This window comes from Ovis canadensis, chromosome 2 (genome assembly GCF_042477335.2).
Source record: "Ovis canadensis isolate MfBH-ARS-UI-01 breed Bighorn chromosome 2, ARS-UI_OviCan_v2, whole genome shotgun sequence".
Taxonomy (NCBI): Eukaryota; Metazoa; Chordata; class Mammalia; order Artiodactyla; family Bovidae; genus Ovis; species Ovis canadensis.
This window is the reverse complement of record NC_091246.1, coordinates 102,709,156-102,728,241: the sequence shown is the minus strand read 5'-3', so window position 1 is coordinate 102,728,241 and position 19,086 is coordinate 102,709,156. Positions and strand designations below refer to the sequence as shown.

General features: G+C 49.8%; 1 protein-coding gene and 1 pseudogene across 1 annotated transcript in view; one reads left to right on the top strand and one right to left on the bottom strand.

The window, feature by feature from the left end:
• Window positions 1-17,924, top strand: part of SCARA5 (scavenger receptor class A member 5) — a 133,538-nt gene extending 115,614 nt beyond the window's left edge. Inside the window, exons 8-9 of the mRNA XM_069574174.1 lie at window positions 5,377-5,571; window positions 15,821-17,924. Of these exons, the coding sequence (XP_069430275.1) occupies window positions 5,377-5,571; window positions 15,821-15,957 (332 nt within the window). The 3' untranslated portion in view covers window positions 15,958-17,924. The remainder of the gene's footprint in view (window positions 1-5,376; window positions 5,572-15,820) is intronic.
• Window positions 5,027-5,120, bottom strand: LOC138434858 (U6 spliceosomal RNA; annotated as a pseudogene).
• Window positions 17,925-19,086: the final 1,162 nt, after the last annotated feature.

Here is a 19,086-nt window from a genome sequence, read left to right as displayed (position 1 = left end):
CTGGGACTTTTCTGGTGGTGTAGTGGATAGGAATCTCCCTGCCAATGCAGGGGGCACAGGTTCGATCCCTGGTCCGGGAAGATTCCACATACTGAGGAGCAGCTAAGCCCGTGCCCCACAGCGACTGAAGCCTGTGCAACTAGGGCCTGTGTTCTGCCACAAGAGAAGCCGCTGCAGCGAGAAGCCCGCACACCACGATGAAGAGTAGCCCCCACTCACCGCAGTTAGAGAAAGCCTGTGCAGAGCAGCAAAGACTCGGAAAAAAGAAGCAGAGGAGAACCTGTGACCCCAGATCTGGAGCTGTAGGGGGAACAGCAGCGCAGTGTCCCTGTTATGAGTGGTAGCCAGGAAAAAGTCTGCCCAGGACTTAGTGGCCAAGGGCTTGGGACAGGCTGTCGAGTCAGCAACTCCCCATTCATCCTCCAGGTGTTCGGTGAGGAGCGGCGCTCGGTCTTTCTCTTGAGCTGGGGTCTCCCAGAGCAGAGGTGGAGTGTGGGCGGAACTCTTCCTGCAGATAGCAGGGAGGGGAACCCAGTGGTGGTCCCTACTCTCCACCTGCAAACCGTGGGCACATGTCCAGGTAGATTCCAGTCTTCAGAGTAGACTGAACAAGAGAACGAGTGTCATATCCTCTTCACTCGGGGGGGGTTCCCATTGTGAATCAAGCTCAGATATCCACATGGGAACTGCTTGGGCGTGGTGGGTTCTTCAGGGTTGCGTGCCAACGTTCTGCTCAGGAAGGACTTCCTGGGGCTTCACTGTGGTGGGAGGTGAAGAAGGAAGTGGAGACCTGTTGGTCAAGGGCAGCTGTTTCGGGAGGCAACAGAAAGTTGTGAAAGCATGCGGACCTTTGCCCCCAGCTGAGCCATCCCCTCTGTCTACTGGCTTAGGCATGTCTGGGTTTTATTTTCTTTAAGATTTTCTTTTTATGTGGACCATTTTTAATGTCTTTAGTGAACTTGTTACAATACTGCTTCTGTTTTATGTTTTGGTTTTTTGCCCCAAGCCATGTGGGATCTTCACTCCCCGACCAGGGATCAAACCTGAACCCCCTACCTTGAAAGGCCAGGTCTTAACCACTGGACCACCAGGGAAGTCCCAGTGCCTGGGTTTTGAACAATCTGAACCACTGCCTTCCACCTCCCTCTACTGTCCTGTGCAAAGAGAGGCACCTCCTCAACCCCAAACAGCCAGGCACACTCCATGGGAACCGCTCTGGGTGGATGTCTAAGGAATTAGCTCCCTGGACTTACAGGAAGTATAATGGGGCATGCAGGGTGAGGGGCGTTGGGCACAAACCAGGCTGACGCAGCCTCCTAGACACTGCCTCTCATTCTGTGGGGCTGACACAGCTGTGGGGTGAGCGCATTTCCCAGTGGTGGTGGTTTGCTTGGTGGGAAAGCATTGCTCTAGGGCAGAAACTGCTGGGAAAAGGCAGAGTTTACACCCTCTGCCCACAGAAACCCAAACCTCTTAGCAAGTCGTGATGTTCGTCTCAGGCTGGAGAGGAAGTCAGTGTTGGCGTCATTGGGTGGTTCCCCAGGCAGGTTCCCCAAGCGGGTTCCCAAAGGTGGCATGACGGCTCGGCCTGGGAACAGCCTGCCTCCGGCCGCCCCTGTAGCTCTTAGGGCAAAGCAGGCCAGGCCTGTTGTTTGTGGGACTGCCCCTTTAGACTGTCTGAGTCCCTCATTGGGGCAGTTAGCATCATAATCAGATCAAATCTCAGCTTATGGTTTTCCTCAGGGAGGTAGCCACAGGGATGCGCTCTTGTTAGGGGGAAGAAAGGATTAAAAATTTTTAGCTTAGAGACCTCCCTGGCAGTCCTGTTCTTAAGATTTCACCTTCCAATGCAGGGGGTGTGGGTTTGATTCCTGGTTGGGGAGGTAAGCTCCCACATACCTCGAGTCCAAAAAACCAGAACAGAAAACGGAAGCGATATTGTAACAAATTCAATAAAGACTTAAAAAATGGTCCACATTAAAAAAAAAATCATAGCTTAGTGCTATGTTCCATAAGATGGTGCTAGATCAAAATTTGCCTCATTGATTCTTTTGGGGCCTGCAGTGGCTGCTGACCCCGTGGGCAAGGGACTGTGTTCAGCCTCCATCGTAGGGAGAAGTCCTGAAACTGGGGGACCTGGGAGCTTGTGACCAGGGACAGGCTTCAGTGCTTGATGAGTCAACTCTGGTGTCTGGTGTCTGGGTGTGTGTGGGTTGGGGGACACACATATCCCTGGGACTGATGCGGGCTGTGACCTTGCTTGGCGTGTGGGGAGCCTGGGGCAGAAACAGCCTTGAACTTGACGCTCTGAGCCCCATAATTATGGTTACCGTATGCTTCCCATGTTTTGAAGTTGTCCTGTTTCCAAATATTCTTTTGCCACTTCCATATACATTGAAGCCTCCTGGGAATTCTGACGTTTCAGCATCCAAGTGACACTTTCTGGACTTCCTTCAGCGCTCACTATAATCGCATGTCCGACCACATCCTTATTTTCTCATGTAGAATGTACGGCCATCGAGCCAACAGCTCGAGTTCCGGGTCCAGAGCCCTGGGGTCGTCCTACCGAAAGAAGATGTCAGTGAGGAGAAGAGCCTGAGCTGTAGTAAGGAGGGTGTTGGAAGCACTGGTAGCCGTGGTGCTGACTCTCCGTTCAGGCTCCCACCCGAGTCACTGGCTGTGTCCACTAGACAGGACCTGCCCTCCGGGGTGCATGCTCTCTGACTGTGCATGCTTTCACTGGGCCCAGCCTGGGCGCGTTGAGGTACCAGGCGCTGTATCAGGCTATACGACCTGACCTCGGAATTCTCCCAATGTCCTAAAAGGCTAAACAGGCAACTGTTACATGAAGTGATAAGATACATCCACAGAAGGGGGCTTGGATGGGAGTGGGTGACCGCAGGAGGCTTTTTCTGGCAGATGTGCCACCCAAGCTTGAGATTTAAAGGATGTGAAAATGTTAGGCCAGAGTACAGAGCGGGTTTTTTCTAAGATAGAGGGGTCCGTGTTCTCCCTCAGCTCTTCCGGGTCTCTACTCAAGGTCTTCCTTGTCTCCCCATCTGAAATGGCGCTCCCTCAAGCTCCGTTCCCCTCCTTGTCTTCTTGTCTATGACGGCACCCTCTACCCAGCCCCTTCCCTGTCTCCCCATCTAAGACGGTGCCCCCACCCTCCACTCCTCTCCTGTGTCGCCAACCACAATGGCGCCTCCGTGCTCCCTTCCCTTCCTGTGTTTCTGTTCTTGTCTGCACCATCACTACGTGGCCATAGTTATATGTGAATTTGTTTCCCAGCTCTGTGACTAGTCTCCTCCACTGCAGTATAGTCCATGAGGGCAGAGACTTTGTTCACGGATCTATCCATCACTCCTGCAACGGGACCAGGCTCCTAACAGATGGTCAGTGACTTATTTGGCAAGATGAAGAAGTGAGTCTAGCGTGAGCGAGGCAGGCCAGAACGGAGGATAAGCGGGTGTCTCTGAACGTCAGCTGCGCTGCCTGTACCGCACCAGACTTCTTCCTGTTATTTGGACCTTGAACTCGGCCTCGCCTGCTCTGGGACGCACAGCTTCCTCCTGCCACTCTCCGTCTACTGATGACCCCACACGGAGACTGCCGTTGGCAGCCTCCTGGCCTGGCGTGGCCCACGGCCACAGTGACAGGGTGCTGACAGAGGCGAGGCAGGTCTGGGAGGACTCAAGGCCAACGTCTCAGCCTCAGCCGACACACCAGGGCCAGACGCCCAGCCCGGGCCGGGCTGTGTTTGCGGCTGCCGGTTCCAGGTTGGCTTGTCACGACGGCTCCCGGGTGGCGTCTCTGTCTCAGACCTGGCCTCTGAGTCCCGCTGTGCTCCTTGTTTTCCATCTGGAGGAGTCTCTGCTCTCTTGCTCATCCTCAGCCTCTTCTAATAACCTGGCTGGAGCTTATAAACTCATGTGCGAAGAATAGTCGACAATGATGGATGCACGAGGTGCTCAGCTGCTCAGTCATGTCCGACTCTTGGTGACCAGTATGAACTATAGCCCACCAGGCTCCCCTGTCCATGGGACCTTCCAGGCAAGAATACTGGAGTGGGTTGCCATTCCCTTCTCCAGAGGATCTTCCTGACCCAGGGATCGAACCCGCATCTCTTTCATCTCTTGCACTGGCAGGAGATTCTTTACCAGCTGAGCCACCAGAGAACACCTCCTTATTGGTATTTACTCAAATGAATTGAAAACTTATGTCTATATAGTAACCGGAACATGAATGTTTGTAGCAGCCTTATTCATAATTCCTTCCAAGATGCCCTTCATTGGGTGAATGGATAGTTAAACCATAGTACATCCAGACATTGGAACATTATTTGGTGGTAGAAAGAAATGAGCTATCCAGCCATGGAAAGAGGAGCTTTAAATGCATATTACTGCGTGAAAGAAACCAATCTGAAAAGGCTACATACTGTATGATCCCAATTATATGGCATGATGGGAAAGGCAAAGCTATGGAGACAGGAAAAAGATCAGTGTTTGCCAGGGGCTAAGGGGTAGGGGTGGGGATGAAGGGATGGAGCACCAGAGGATTTTTTGGGTAGTGAAACCATTCTGTAAGATACTATGTTGGTGAATACATATCATTATACATTTGTTCAGACCGCAGAATGGACAATACCAAGAGTGAACCCTGGTGTAATCTCTTGACTCTGGGTGGTTACGACATGTCTCTGTGTGTTCACAGATTATAACAAATGTACCATTCTGGAGGCAGATGTTGATAGTTGGGGAGGAAGCTATCCATGTTGGGGGTGGGGGCGTCTATACCTTCTTTTTTTTTTTTTTTAAGTTTTTCCTTTTCTCATTTCATAGGATATCTAGCATCACCAACTGTAAAGCGGAAAGCCAGTTCTCACATTTTTATTTAGTGCTATAATTACTGAATGTGGATTTCACCTTGATCTTCAGTAAAGTGATTAAATAATGATCAGTAATTAGCAAGAATTTATGCAATCCATGCTGAAATTTGTATTCTATTTCTATAGTAGCTGTAAAAAAAAATTATGGAATGCTTCATGAATTCACTTGTCATCCTTGCTAGTCTTCCCTGTATCATTCCAATTTTAGCGCCTGCACTGCCAAAGCCAGTACTGTTTCTGCTTTTCGATTTTGCTATGAACCTAAAACTATTCTGAAAATAAAAGTAATAAAAAAGGTGGAGAGAAGGGCAGTGGTGATAACGGGCAGGGCTGACACCATGGTTTCTGCTGGCTGCCTGTGTGGCCTTCACTGGAGCCCCGGCGCCCCTCCCCATGCCAGGTGGTGATGAAGAACCGGGGAGGGTTCCTGGGGCACTGCTGTGTCCAGGCTCGGGGGAGTGACCGTGACCCTGCGTTGCTCCTGGCAGGTGGCGTGGAGGCGGTGATGGTACGGCTGGTGAATGGCTCCGGCCCGCACCAGGGCCGTGTGGAGGTGTACCACGAGCGGCGCTGGGGCACCGTGTGTGACGACGGCTGGGACAAGAAGGACGGAGACGTGGTGTGCCGCATGCTGGGTTTCCCTGGCGCGGAGGATGTGCACCGAACCGCTCAGTTCGGACAAGGTAGGGCGCCCACCAGAGGAGAACGTGGGGCGAGGGACCCGAGTCCTAGGCCTGCCCTCCCATCCAGGGTCCCCTCGACGGCAGTCCTGCCGCGTGTCACCCGGCCTCCGCCTGGGTCCTTCCCACCTTGCGGGGCTCGCAGCCTCCAGCCATCTGTCTCCAGACAGTTCTGACCATTAGAACATTCCTTCCTTCCCTCGAATTGGACTCCCTTTCTCTTTGTCTCCTGCTGGCCTCCACTGTTGTGGACTGAATGTCTGTGTCCCCCCTACCCCAACCCTCCCCAGCCAAATCTGTATGGGTGTCCCTGGTGGCTCAGCAGTGGAGAATCCACCAGGAATGCAGGAGACACAGGTTCCATCCCTGGGTCAGGAAGATCCCCTGGAGAAGGAAATGGCAGCCCACTCCAGCATTCTTGTCTGGAGAATCCCATGGACAGAGGAGCCTGGTGGGCTCTAGTCCATGGGGCTGCAAAGAGTCAGACACGACTGCGTGACCACACAACAACATATTCATATATCAAAATCCTGACCCCCAGTGTGATGGCATTAGGAGGTGGGGGCTTTGAGGGGGTGTCCAGGTCACAAATGCAGCTCTCATAATGGGACCTTAGTAAAGGAACCTAAGGGTGTTCTGCCCGCTTCCGTGAGGACACACAGGAGCCTCCTAGTCAGAAGGGGGCTCTCCCTAGAACCACAGCATCTGAGCACACAGGCACTCTGATCTTGGACTCGCATCCCCCGGATCTGTGAGAAATAAACGTCTCTTGTTTACAAGCCGCCCAGTCTGAGCCCATGAAGACAATCGCGCTCACTGAAGCGCGCTTGTGAAATCTGTTGTGACAGCTGGTGGAGAGCAGCCGATTGACCCCAGCATCCTGGCCTCTGGACTGAAAGGCCCAGTGCGCAGGGAGTTCAAAGGGTCCAGCTCCACAGAGCACAGCCCACCGGGGGCGAGTGCTTCCCTCCCACCTGAAGCTGTGCCCTGGGTCTCAGCCTGTTTTCTGCAAAGAAAGCTGCCATCTTTGTCTGCAGGAGAAACAGAAATGGGGAATCAGCCCTTACTTTTCCATTTTCGGCTCTGATGAGGACTTCTCCCTAATATGTGGAAGCAAAACGTTTTAGGGGGAAAAGTCATACATTGTTTTAGAAGAGCCACACTAGGTCATTTGACTGTCATAGGGTTAGCCTAAAACTCTTCCATCCTCCCTTGATTTTTTAAAAAAATATTGTTTTTAAATTATGAAAGTCTGATAACACTTTTACAGGAGACTTGGAAAATACAGAACCAGATTATATATAGTTCTACTTTATTTTTTATTTTATTTTTTTACTTTATTTTTTAAAGTAGATAAATTAAGATGTTTAGTTAGAGTTTCAATATCAAACTCTCAAAAAATAGAACAAATATATAGAGAAGTAGAAGGCTATAATAGATCTGAAAAGCACTGTGAAACCAGTTCAACATAATTAACATTTATACAATTTTCACACAAAAGTCGGATACAAATTCGAGTTCCCATAGAATATAAACTAGGAGACACTGGAACATATCTGGTTTCCCTGATTGCTCAGACGGTAAGGAATCTGCCTGCAATGCAGGAGATCCTTCCTTGATGTTTGTATCATATGGCATGAGGGGAAACCCTACAATTGCCACTCAAGCCTTTTTTAAATTAATTTTTACCAGAGTGTAGTGGCTTTACAAGTTGTGTCAATTTCTGCCGCTGCTGCTGCTGTTAAGTCGCTTCAGTCGTGTCCGACTCTGTGCAATCCCATAGACGGCAGCCCACCAGGCTCCCCCGTCCCTGGGATTCTCCAGGCAAGAACACTGGAGTGGGTTGCCATTTCCTTCTCCAGTGCATGAAAGTGAAAAGTGAAAGTGAAGTCATTCAGTTGTGTCCAACTCTTTGCGACCCCACGGACTGTAGCCTACCAGGCTCCTCTGTCCATGGGATTTCCTAGGCAAGAGTACTGGAGTGGAGTGCCATTGCCTTCTCCAATACATATACGTGTATCCCCTCTTTTTTGGATTTCCTTCCCATTTAGGTCACCACAGAGCAATGAGTGGAGTTTTCAGTAGGTTCTCATTGGTTATCTGTTTTATGTATAGTATCAGTAGTCATATATATGTCACTCATGCTAAGTCACTTCAGTCTTGTCCAACTTTTTGAGACCTACAGACTGTAGCCTGCTAGTCCAGGACAATCCTCTGTTCATGAGATTCTCCAGGCAAGAACACTAGAGCAGGTTGCCATGCCCTCCTCCAGGGGATCTTCCTGATCCAGGGATCGAACCTGCAAGCCTTACATCTCCTGCATTGGCAGGCGGGTTCTTTACCACTGGGGCCACGTGGGAAGCCCTTATATATGTCAATCATAATTTCCCAATTCCTCCCACCCACTCCTCTTTCCTTCTTGGTGTTCATACGTTTGTTCATTACATCTGTATCTTTATTTCTGCTTTCAATAGGATCATCTATACAATTCTTCTAGATTCCACATATATAAAAATATTGTATATTAATGCCACTGGAGTCTTTAAATCAGGCGATGGGAAGCCAGACTAGATTCTGCATTTGCATCAGATTGGCACCATTAAATATGAATATGAAGTGGCTCAGTTGTGTCTGACTTTCTGCAACCCTATGGACTGTAGCCCGCCAGACTCCTCTGTCCATGGGATTTTCCAGACAAGAATACTGGAGTGGGTTTCCATTTCCTTCTCCAGGGGATCTTCCCAACCCAGGGTTTGAACCTGGGTCTGCTGTGCTGCAGGCAGACTACTGTCTGAGCTACCAGGGAAGCCGTAAAAGTGAACTGTGGCCTGACATCCCCATCACTGTGGCCCGACATCCCCATCACTGTGGCCCGACATCCCCATCACTGTCCAGTAGCTTAGGTCATGTGATATTTGAGACCTGGGCAGGTAGGCAGGCTGTTACTCACAGGTCCACAGCGGGAAATGGGGCCTCCTGTCCCAGCTGCACTTCCTTCTTCCCAGGAGCCAGCTTCTGGCTCCTTCCATGGGCAGGCACTAGGCTCAGCGCTGGGGCGTGGAGTTGGGTCAACATAGTCTCTGGCCTCAGCATGTTCAGTTTAGGGGGAGGCGGACATGTTCACAGATTCTAAACAGCGTGGGAAGGGCTCGCCTGCCCTGCCAACTGTGGGGCGGGGTGGGGAATGCCCACCTCTCCTGGCAGAGGGCGGGTTGCGCCTCAGGTCCAGATGCCCCTCTGACCACAGATTCCCTTCAGGCAGGTGCCCAGACTCCCGACCCCAGTCAGCTCACCCTCAACCTCACGGAGTCTCCCAGGCCCCCAGCCCCAGCCCCACCTTCCACCATCTCTGTTTCTCTTACGGATGTGCTTTCTGTCCTTCCAGGCAGGACTGCAGACCTGTCCCTCCCCTTCCCCTCACCCACTCCCCTGTCCCTTCTCTGCTGAGTCCCTGGGTCCTACAGATTCTACCCGTGTTGACCTCTTGGACCCTTGACTCTGTCCCCTCCCCTTTGTTCTCACTGTTCTTGCCTTAGGAACTCAGGCTGGGTAGGGCAGTGGCTCAGAGCTCACTCTCTAGGTCAGAGCCTAGCTAGCGTCCCATATCTGCCACTTACTGGTTGGCATCCTGGAGCAGACTTCCTAAGCTCCCCAGGCTTCAGCCGTCCCACTTTTGCGGGAGGATGGCGAAGGAAAAACGAGATCGAGATCGCGTATGGCAAGCAGTTAGCACAGCGCAGGCCCAGTGGTGCAGCCATTGGCTGCTTGTTGGGAGGAGGTGGGGCACCCTCCAGGAGCTCTTTCCCTCACGCCCTGCTCCCCACCTCCTCTTCCAGGCCTTCCTCTTCCTGGCTACCAGGGCTCTTTCTAAAACGGTCTCCGGCTTATCACTCCCCTGCCCAACGCTCAGTGGGTCTTTACTGCTCTCAGGATCAAGTCTGGTTTCTCAGCTTAGTGCAGCAAGGTCTGTCCTAAAGTGCCTCACTCCTCGGCGGAGCATCCTTCAGCCACATGCACCCAGATGTGGGCTCTGAGCTCATACAGCTGTTTTTGATCTTCGTGTCCTATCGCCTGCTCTTCCTCAGGTTTGCAATGCCTTTCCCTCCTCTTCACCTAGCTAATTCCTTTTCAGTTTATTTGCTGTTGTTCAGTGGCAAAGTCGTGTCTGACTCTTTGCAACCCCAAGGACAGCATTCCAGGCTTCCCTGACCTTCACTGTTTCCTGGAGTTTGCTCAAACACATGTCCAATGAGCCGATGACACCATTCAACCATCTCATCCTGTCATCCCCTTCTCCTCCTGCCTTCAAGCTTGCCCAGTCAGAGTCTTTTCCAATGAGTGATAGGTACTGCATAAAGTGGCTCCAATCCTTTGGCCACCTGATGGGAAGACCTAACTCATTAGAAAGACCCTGATGCTGGGAAAGATTGAGGGCAGGAGGAGAAGGGGATGAAAGATGATGAGATGGTTGGATGGCATCACTGATTCGATGGACGTGAGTTTGAGCAAACTCTGGGAGTTGGTGACGGACAGGGAAGCCTGGCGTGCTGCAGTCCATGGGGTCACAAAGAGTCAGATACAACTGAGCAACTGAACTGAACTGAAAGTGGGAGGGAGGAAGGAGGAACGGGAGGAGAGTGTGAGGAGAGAAGGAAGGAAGAAACTTGTGTGCCTGCAGAATCTTCATCCTCCCCGAGCCATGCAAGAAACTGCCGAGCCTGGCATGCTCTTGGTGGTTTGGCACCATAAAAGTTTTCCTGGCCAGGGCTCAATAATTAAATGATCAGTGTCCCTGGGGAAAAAAAAAAAAAAAAAACAAGGAAAGACCCAAGTGAGAAAGACTTGGAGATGATTTTTTTTTTTAATTTTAAATTGGTCCAAGAGCTGTTGGAGAGGGAGGGAGTACAGTTGGAAAAGATGGAGGTGATGGCTGGAATAGGCTCCAGAAAGAGATGGAGGGGTTGAGACCAGGGCAGTATCCAGGGAACTGGTCCTGGATACTAAGAAAATCTCTGAAACATGCAGACAGACAAAGGAGGTGAGGGTGGGTACAAATGCAGGTGGATTTGTAGGTGGGGGTGGATGGATGGATTGAGAGTGTCCATTCTAATTATATTATTGTCAGCATTTTTGCTCTCTTTTTTCTTAAGATCAAATTTAAATACTGGGAGGTAGCTTAGTGCACGGGTCAGCAAATGTTAAAGGGTCAGCCAGAAGTAAATACTTTAGGCTTTGTGGACTAGATGGTCTGTCTCACAACTATTCAACTCTGCAGTTGTAGCACCAAAGTAACTGCAGATGAAAGTAACTGCAGTCTACAAGGTAGATGTTCCAATAAAACTTTATTTACAAAAGCAAGAAGTGGGCTGAATTTTTTTGCCACCTCTGAACTTAGTGACCCATAAAGCGCACTGGATATGTGCTTCTGTAAGGAACAGGGACTAGACTGGCTGGACATCAGAGGTCACTATCTCCTCCTCCCGTAATCGTTGTGGGACAGGTCTGCTAACCTTTCTGGGGCCTCAGTTTTTCTTTCTCTTAAATGTCTATTTGATAGCTGTCCTGCCTGCCTCTGTGTGGTGCTCTGATGGCAGCCCTTAGGATTCAGTGTAACTTATCCCTTCGATTAATATTACTCCAAATAAACATGCAGCAGCTGAAATGTTAGTTCCATGAAGCTGAGATTTTTTGTTTTTTCTTGTTTTGTTTTTGTACCATTTTTAAAGATTACTTTCCTGTTACAATTATAACAAAACGTTGGCTGTAGTCCCCATGTTGTAAGTACATCTTTGTAGCCTGTCTTACACCCAGTTGTTTGTACCTCCCGGTTCCCCACTATGTGTTGCCCCTTCCCCTTCACTGGTGCCCACTAATTTGTTCTCTGTACGTACGCATTTTTTGGTATAGGCATTAGTTTGTCATGTTATCTTAGATTCCTCCTGCAAGTGATATCATAAAGTATTTGACTTTTCTGACTTATTTTGCTTAGAGTAATGCCCTCCAGGTTCATTCATGTTGCTGCCGATAGCAAAGTTTTGTTCTTTTCTGTGGCTGAGTAGTATCCCGTTGTATATATAATATATATCACGTCTTCTTTATCTACTCCTCTGTTGATGAACACTGGTTGCTCTCCTGTCTTGGCAACTGTATAATTATGGCGCTGCTGTGAACGTTGGGCTGCATGTATCTTCTTGAATTAGTTTTTGTTTCTTGTGGATATGTGCCTTGAAGTGGGATTGCTGAATCATATGGTAATTCTATTTTTCGTTTTTTGAGAAACCTCCATACTATTCTCCACCAATTTATATTCTTACCAGCAGTGGGTTTTTTAAAAAATCATTTTCTGTTCACTAATGTAGCCCAAACACCCAGAAGAGCGCTGAGCATGGAATAGACACTTCAATATTGAATGAATGAATGATGAGAATAAAATAAAATCTCTGCTTACTCATCTCAACCATCCCCTCACATTCCAACAGCCCCTGAGGCTCCAAGTGTCAGAAGACCTGGCCTCTGGTCCCAGTTTGCCTCCATAAGATAAAACCTCACAGTGTAGCTTCAGTTTTCTGACTCTAAAGTGGGGGAACAGAGAACCCCCTTCCATAATGGGGCTTGTTATGGAGCTCAGAGAGAACCAGCACAGAGGAGCAGGCCTACTCGAGAGCAGGGCTCTCAGACTTGAAGGCATGCTGACTGGTGAAGGTGCTGTTAAGATACAGTGTGTTAGTCGCTTCAGTCGTGTCCGACTGTTTGTGACTGTAGCCCCCCAGGTTCCTCTGTCCATGGGATTCTTCAGGCAAGAATACTGGAGTGGGTTGCCGTGCTCTCCTCCAGGGGATATTCCCAATGCAGGAATCAAACCCAGGTTCAGGTTGCAGTGGGCCCAAGACTCTGCATTGCTGATGAGCTCCGGGGTGATACTGACCTCCTGGTGCTCAGGCCACACAATGAGTGTCAAGTGTCAGCTCTCATGGATGTCAACTGACACAATGATTGGTATCTGGACTCATGAGAGTTCTAGCCTCTCTGACTCGCGGGGAGCAGAGATGATCTGAGTTCACTGGCCCCTTTAGTGATGTCCCAATAACTGCAGATATGAGCATTGCTGATTTAACAACCCTGTCCTCATTTTATTAGCTCTTCCATGACTGAACATTAGCTAGAACTCCCTAACTTAACCCCAGCTAGAGTTTGGAGTTCCATGATCCTGTGGACGCATTAGGACTGGTAACCTCGGGCCTGTTCTGTATTTGTCAGTCTCCTTCATTTGCTGCTTTATTTGTTTTGGGTGTGACTAATCCCACGGAGCTCTTGGGTCTGCAGCCTTTTCCTGGGTAATTTGTAAACTGATGTGTTTTCCAGGAGACATTTAATCTGAGAATTTTTGCTCAGCCTCAAAGGGCTTATTGTGTAAGAGGCACACTGTATCCGGCCAGGAAAGAGGCTGTGATGAACAAATAACATTAACAAAGACAGCAGAAAGAGATCTCTCCTCCCAGCCCTGTCCCCTAGTTCACTGCTCTGCAATCCCTTGAGCAGATGATGAATATCTCAGCCTAACAAAAATATGTCCAAACCACTAAGTCCTTGCAATCCATTTGTTGTTGCTCAGTCGCTCGGTCATGCCCGACTCTGTCACCCGATGGACTGCAGCACCCCAGGCTTCCCTGTCCTTCACTATCTCCCGGAGCTTGCTCAAACTCATGTCCATGGAGTCAGTGATGCCATCTAACCATCTCATCCTCAGCTGCCCCCTTCTCCTCCTGTCCTCAATCTTTCCCTGCATCAGAGTCTTTTCCAAAGGGTTGGCTCTTTGTATCAGTGGCCAAAATATTGGAGCTTCTTACTGGGCAGCAAAATGGTTTAGTTGTTCCCTGGATGTGCTTTGTAAAAGGATTTCCCATGCAGTCCAAGGGTGAGTGACAGGTTTTAAGGATTTTAATACTCAAAGAGTCAGACATGATTTAACAACTAAACAACAACAATACCCGACAATTCCTCTAAAAGGAGAGGTTGTCTGGCTGCCGAGAGACGGGACAAAGAGGCATGGTGCCAGGATCAGATGCTAGGATCCCTGAACTGCCTTTCGTGTAGGGTTTTGATGCATTTCAAAGCCCTTTAAAATACAGGAACTGTTACTTCGTTTGGGCTTCCTTTGTGGTTCAGCAGTGAAGAATCTGCCTGCCAAGGCAGGAGACTCGGGTTCAATCCCTCGGTCAGGAAGATTCCCCTGGAGAAAGAAATGGCAACCTACTCCAGTATTCTTGCCTGGGCGATCCCATGAACAGAGGAGCCTGGTGGGCTACAGTCCAAGATGTTGCAAAGAGTTGGATACTACATAGCGGCTAAACACAGTTACCTCGTTTAACTTGCCCAGATTGACATGGCAATATTGGAACGCAGTTTCTGACCTTCAACCCCATGATTTCTGGTACCAGCTCTTGAACGTAACAAGTAAGTTACAAGTAGGTTCTCCGTTTACTTAGCTTCAGCACCGAAAGTCTCACGTCCTGGGAATCCCCTCCTACTTTTACAACTGAAATGGTCCTCCTGGATGGGCTGAGACTTGAGATTTGTCCTGCTTGTTGTAAAGCCCTATTTCTGCTGTACCAGTGCTTCTCAAACTTCAGTGCAGGACCACTTGGTTCAAATGTAGATTCTGGTTCAGTAGGTCCTGGGCAGGGCATGAGGTTGTGTATTTTTAACAAACTCTGATGCTACTGATCTAGGATCACACTTTGAGTAGCAAAGCTCTAAGATAATGACTCCATGGGAGATGGGAGCCCTGAAGCTCAGGCAGCATTCCAGAGGGCTCCCGAGTGAGCTCCCACCATTAAAGGTGTGGCTTGGCCATCAGCCCAGAGAACCCACCAGAACATGGTTGATGGCCCTGCCAGTTCATCAGTGGGGGCTCCAGGTGACTTCTCCCCTCTCCGCTGACCCCAAACAAGCCCTCTCCATTCCCTTGAAGCCACACCCAGCTGACCTATTCCCTTGACGTTCATTGAAGACCTCAGTGCCAAGTCTGTGTCTCTTGAGACTCGGGTACAATCCTGGGAAAACCAACTAAAGACTCCTTGCATGGGCACCTTCAGACCATCAGGGTGGTCCTCCTACGAGCTGAGTGAACAGGGTGGGGTGAACAGGTGGGCAAAACTCAGCTGGATTGTCTTAGGGACCTTGTATTTTGGGAACTGACCTAGTTGCTTATGGTTACGGATGCTTCCGCCTGTCATAACATATTTGTGTGGTGATAATGTTAATTTCTGAGATCTGCTGTCATTCCAAGGACTGCTGTTTGAAGCTCATTGTGTGAGACCATCAGCTTAAAATTTTAAAATACTGGAGGTGATGTCGACACAGATATTTGGTTATGGGGTGCTGGATCTGTCCAAGTTAGATCTCTCTGACATTGTGCCACTGATTATGTCTTGTCTGAATATTCAGCAGCAAAGGCTGCGAGATACATCTCAATAGAGGGGACTTCCCTGGTGGTCTAGTGGCTAAGACTCTGTGCTTCCATTGCAGGGGGCACAGGTTTGATCCCTGGTCAGGGAACTAAGAGCCCACAGGTTATGTGGCATGGCCAAAATATCAAAAGCTATTAGGCATCTTGTATAAATTGTGGGCCTGAGAGGCAGCAAGACTTGGGCTTGAGTTCAGACTCTGCCACTTACAAGCTGAGCAACCTTGCACCACTTGCTCTCTGAACCTCAGTTTTCCCATCTAGAAGAAGGGTTATTCATGCCCATCTCACAGCACCATGGTGAGAATGGATGAAGATCATATAGGTAAGAGGCCCGACACATAGGAGCTGCTTAGTAAATACCATCATGGTTATTTTACTCACTAATTCGTGTCTGACTCTTTGTGACCCCATGGATTGTAGCCCACCAGACTCCTGTATCCGTGGGATTCTTCAGGAAAGACCACTGGGTGGGTTGCTATTTCTTCCTCCAGGGAATCTTCCTGACCCAGGGATTGAACCCACGACTCTTACATCTCCCACATTGGCAGGTGGGTTCTTTACCACTGAGCCACCAGGGAAACCCATCCTCACTGTCCGTTATTGTTATTCTCCTTTCCAGAAACTGAGCCTAGAGAAGAGGCATTGGTCTTGGTGGAGTGGAGAAGGCAGGGGGAACCACTCGATTAGAGAATTGGCAGCAGAGCTCGGGACAGAGAGCAGTGCTCCCGTCTGTCCTGCGCTCCTGTATCTCTGCTAAGACATCATGTCCGCTTGTCTCCACAGGTACAGGGAGAATTTGGATGGACGATGTTGCCTGCAAGGGCACCGAGGAAAGCATCTTCCGCTGCAGCTTCTCCAAGTGGGGGGTGACAAACTGCGGGCACGCCGAGGATGCCGGTGTGACGTGCAAGAGACACTAACAGTGGGCACAGCCCGAGGTTGGGCCCAGCTGCCGAGCCTCCTTCCTGCATTCCTGGGGTGGGGGCAATGAACGCCTCTGCCCTCTGCGCCCAGCCCGGCACCCCCAGACCCCTGTAATTCCCATCCCAGGACCATGGTGACCTGTCACCCTCCTCCTCTTGGACATCTATTCCAAAGCACAACTCTGGGATCCACTGCCTGTCTCTCCCTTCCACCACGGTTCCTGCATGGAGCCCTGGTCGACTGGATCGCCTTTTTCCGGAGTCTTCTAAACACTGTGCCCTCAGGGCCACCTGTCCGTGTTCTCTGTGATCTGTGAGTTACAGATGGGTCCTGGCCACCAGTGCAGCAGTGAGGATGGGCAGGAGGCGTCCCAGGTCGATTACTCTGCAGGTCATTCCCAAACCTCAGGCCAAGAGTTTTGACCAGCAAGAGACGATACTGAGTGATTCGCCTCCCCCGCTTCACTCTGCCTCTGCACAGCGTTTGTTAGTTCGGGAAAGTGACATAGAGGAGGGGCGGCTCTAGGAGTGAGAGGGAGATGCCAGCCTCCTGCAGGAACCAGTCTGGAGTCCGAGAAGGCAAGTGAAAGGAACATTTACTGAGTGACTGCCACGTGTGCTACGTAGTATCTCGGGCGCTCAATTCATGTATCACTTTGCAGCTCTCCTGCAAGTCATGCTGGCTTGGGTACCACTTGACCTCCAGGTAGCACTCAACTGACCCATTCACCTAGCCTATCAGTCAGATGGAGAATGAGACCATTGTTTCGACCTGGACTCTCATTATGTCTTTGCTTAGATTCAAGCAAGAAGCTGGCGTGCAGCACAAGTGTGACTAGAAGATGACATACTCCAAATCCCATAGGGTGTAAGTTCAAGGTTGGATGTAACTGGCTTCCAAGGCAGCCATCCGCATAGGAGGATGGATTTGGAGGGTGACATGGGAGCTATCTGGGTTAAACCAAGGCCAACCCTCAGTCATCTGGCAATCAGGGTTAAAGCCACGTTGCCTGTGTCTCAGAGCTATCTGGAGGCAATGATACAGAACCTTCCAGGCCTCTTCGGGTGTCATCCTGTGGTCAAGAAAACACATGTCCTGATGGAGCCTATTAAGACTGAAAGGAAGTGTGGATTCCCTACTACATCTGGGGGGAGAGGAGGCTGTGGGCCTCTGGGAGCCCCAAGTCTGCACCCCTTTCCTAGTGATGGGGAGATCAGAGTCTGCTTTTGACACGAGGAGGAGGTCATGCTGGGCATTTCTGTGTTCCAGGCCTGGGGAGCTTCATGGGAGCGCGTGAGCATAGGCCCACCGACCCTGGGGGAGTCACAGACTCAGACATGCCTCAGATACACAATCACCTGTCCTACCTGGTGAGCATTGCCTGCCCGGGGAAAGCGATGGCTGGGACCCTCTGGGGATGAGACCAGCAAAGCTCCTGGCTGACAACTAAACCAGTACATGCTATTGGTTGCTCTTTGCTTATAATATGCTTATTATCTGCTATGTTTACATAACGTGCATGTACTCATGCATCTTTTTCCAGAGCCAATATATGTATGCATATATGAACACGGCCCTCTTTACTACATAGCTCAGTACATCGCAAATTTGCATTTAAAAAAAAGAACATACTCAAGGTGGAAGAAGGTCACATTAAGTGAAATAAGTCCCCAAGTCTGTTCTGACAAAGAATCCAGCTATCCCACCAAGGAAGACCCATGTAACTTTCTTACCTGGTCTTTTCATTCGGGAAAACATAAGTCTTGCTTTACGTCAGTGAAAAACCATGGTGATATGTGTTCGAACTTTAAAAGCAAAGTCTACTAGTTTACATTCCTGCTTAAAAGGACGTGGAAATAGCCATGATCCTGTATTTCAGGGACTAAAGGAAATTAGGCCAGGCCTAAAATACATCAGACCTTTTGTAAGAATTTCAATAAAGCTGAAAACAAGATGCTAACAAGTTTCCCTCACATTCTTTCTCAAGGAAAACTCAGTGAGCATGGGAAGGGGGTGGGCAAAAATTGGATAGGTCTGATCATTTTTCAGCAGGAATTGGTAGAATGGACAGCTTATGAGAAGCTGCCTTAATACTTCCAGAGGACGATAAACAGTCTAGACCAAGAACTTGATGGCATATGAAGTCTTAAGCCCTATTAGGTAACCTAAGGAAAGGATCTCGAGCAAACGAATGATAATTAAGACCCAGCTTATAAGAGAATTGCTTTTGTATTCACTAAAGGAAAGGCCATCTGTCAACTTACCCACTTCTCCAGAGCTATTAGCAGACAGTAAAGAACCTCCCTGCAATGCAGGAGACCCAAGTTCTATCCCTGGGACAGGAAGATCCCCTGGAGTAGGAAATGGCAACCCACTCCAGTATTCTTGCCTGGGGAATTCCATGGACAGAGGAGCTGGGTGGGGTCACAGAGTCAAACACGACTGCATTCTTACTTGAGGAGGTGCTTTCATCCAGAGTTCCGTTCACACAGAAGAAGACCACCCAAGGTCTGTGAACCCACCGGGCCTCATCACCCAGTGAGAGGCAGGAGCCCCCAGGCCCAGGACCCGGGCAGTGTGTGGGGTGACCCGGGTCACTGGATAGTCCCGGCCACACGCTCATAGCTGCACCTCTGGGAGAACCTCTTGGCCCCAGGCTGGCTGTGGGCCCTAATAATTTGCCAAAGGAGGTCAAAAAGTAGACTTTCTGGAAACGCACCAGAGGCATTGTGGTTTCCTCTAAAAAGCTGGGTGATGCCCACCCCCAAAGCACTGTGGCTCCCACTCTATATTCAGGCCCCGTGGCGAAGGGGACTTCTCCCCTCTAATGTCTACAAGGCCCCATGTTTCCCTGGTCTCAAATACCCGAGAACCCATGGTGCCTGCGTGGGTTGTAGTCAAGCCGACAGCTGTGGTGGGTTTGAGTCACAAAAGAAGTTACAGCGCTCTCCACCATAGTCACCTGGTGGCTTCTTCAGCCTCATTGTTTCCTGACGGTTATTCTGACATTTCTATGAGATGTCAACTGCGTGAAGCACCTGTCTTTCTCTTCTTGGAACAGCTCTCCCTCAGCCTTCCACGGAACACCTTTCCCATCCCTCCTTTTCTGTTCTCCTGCACCTTTC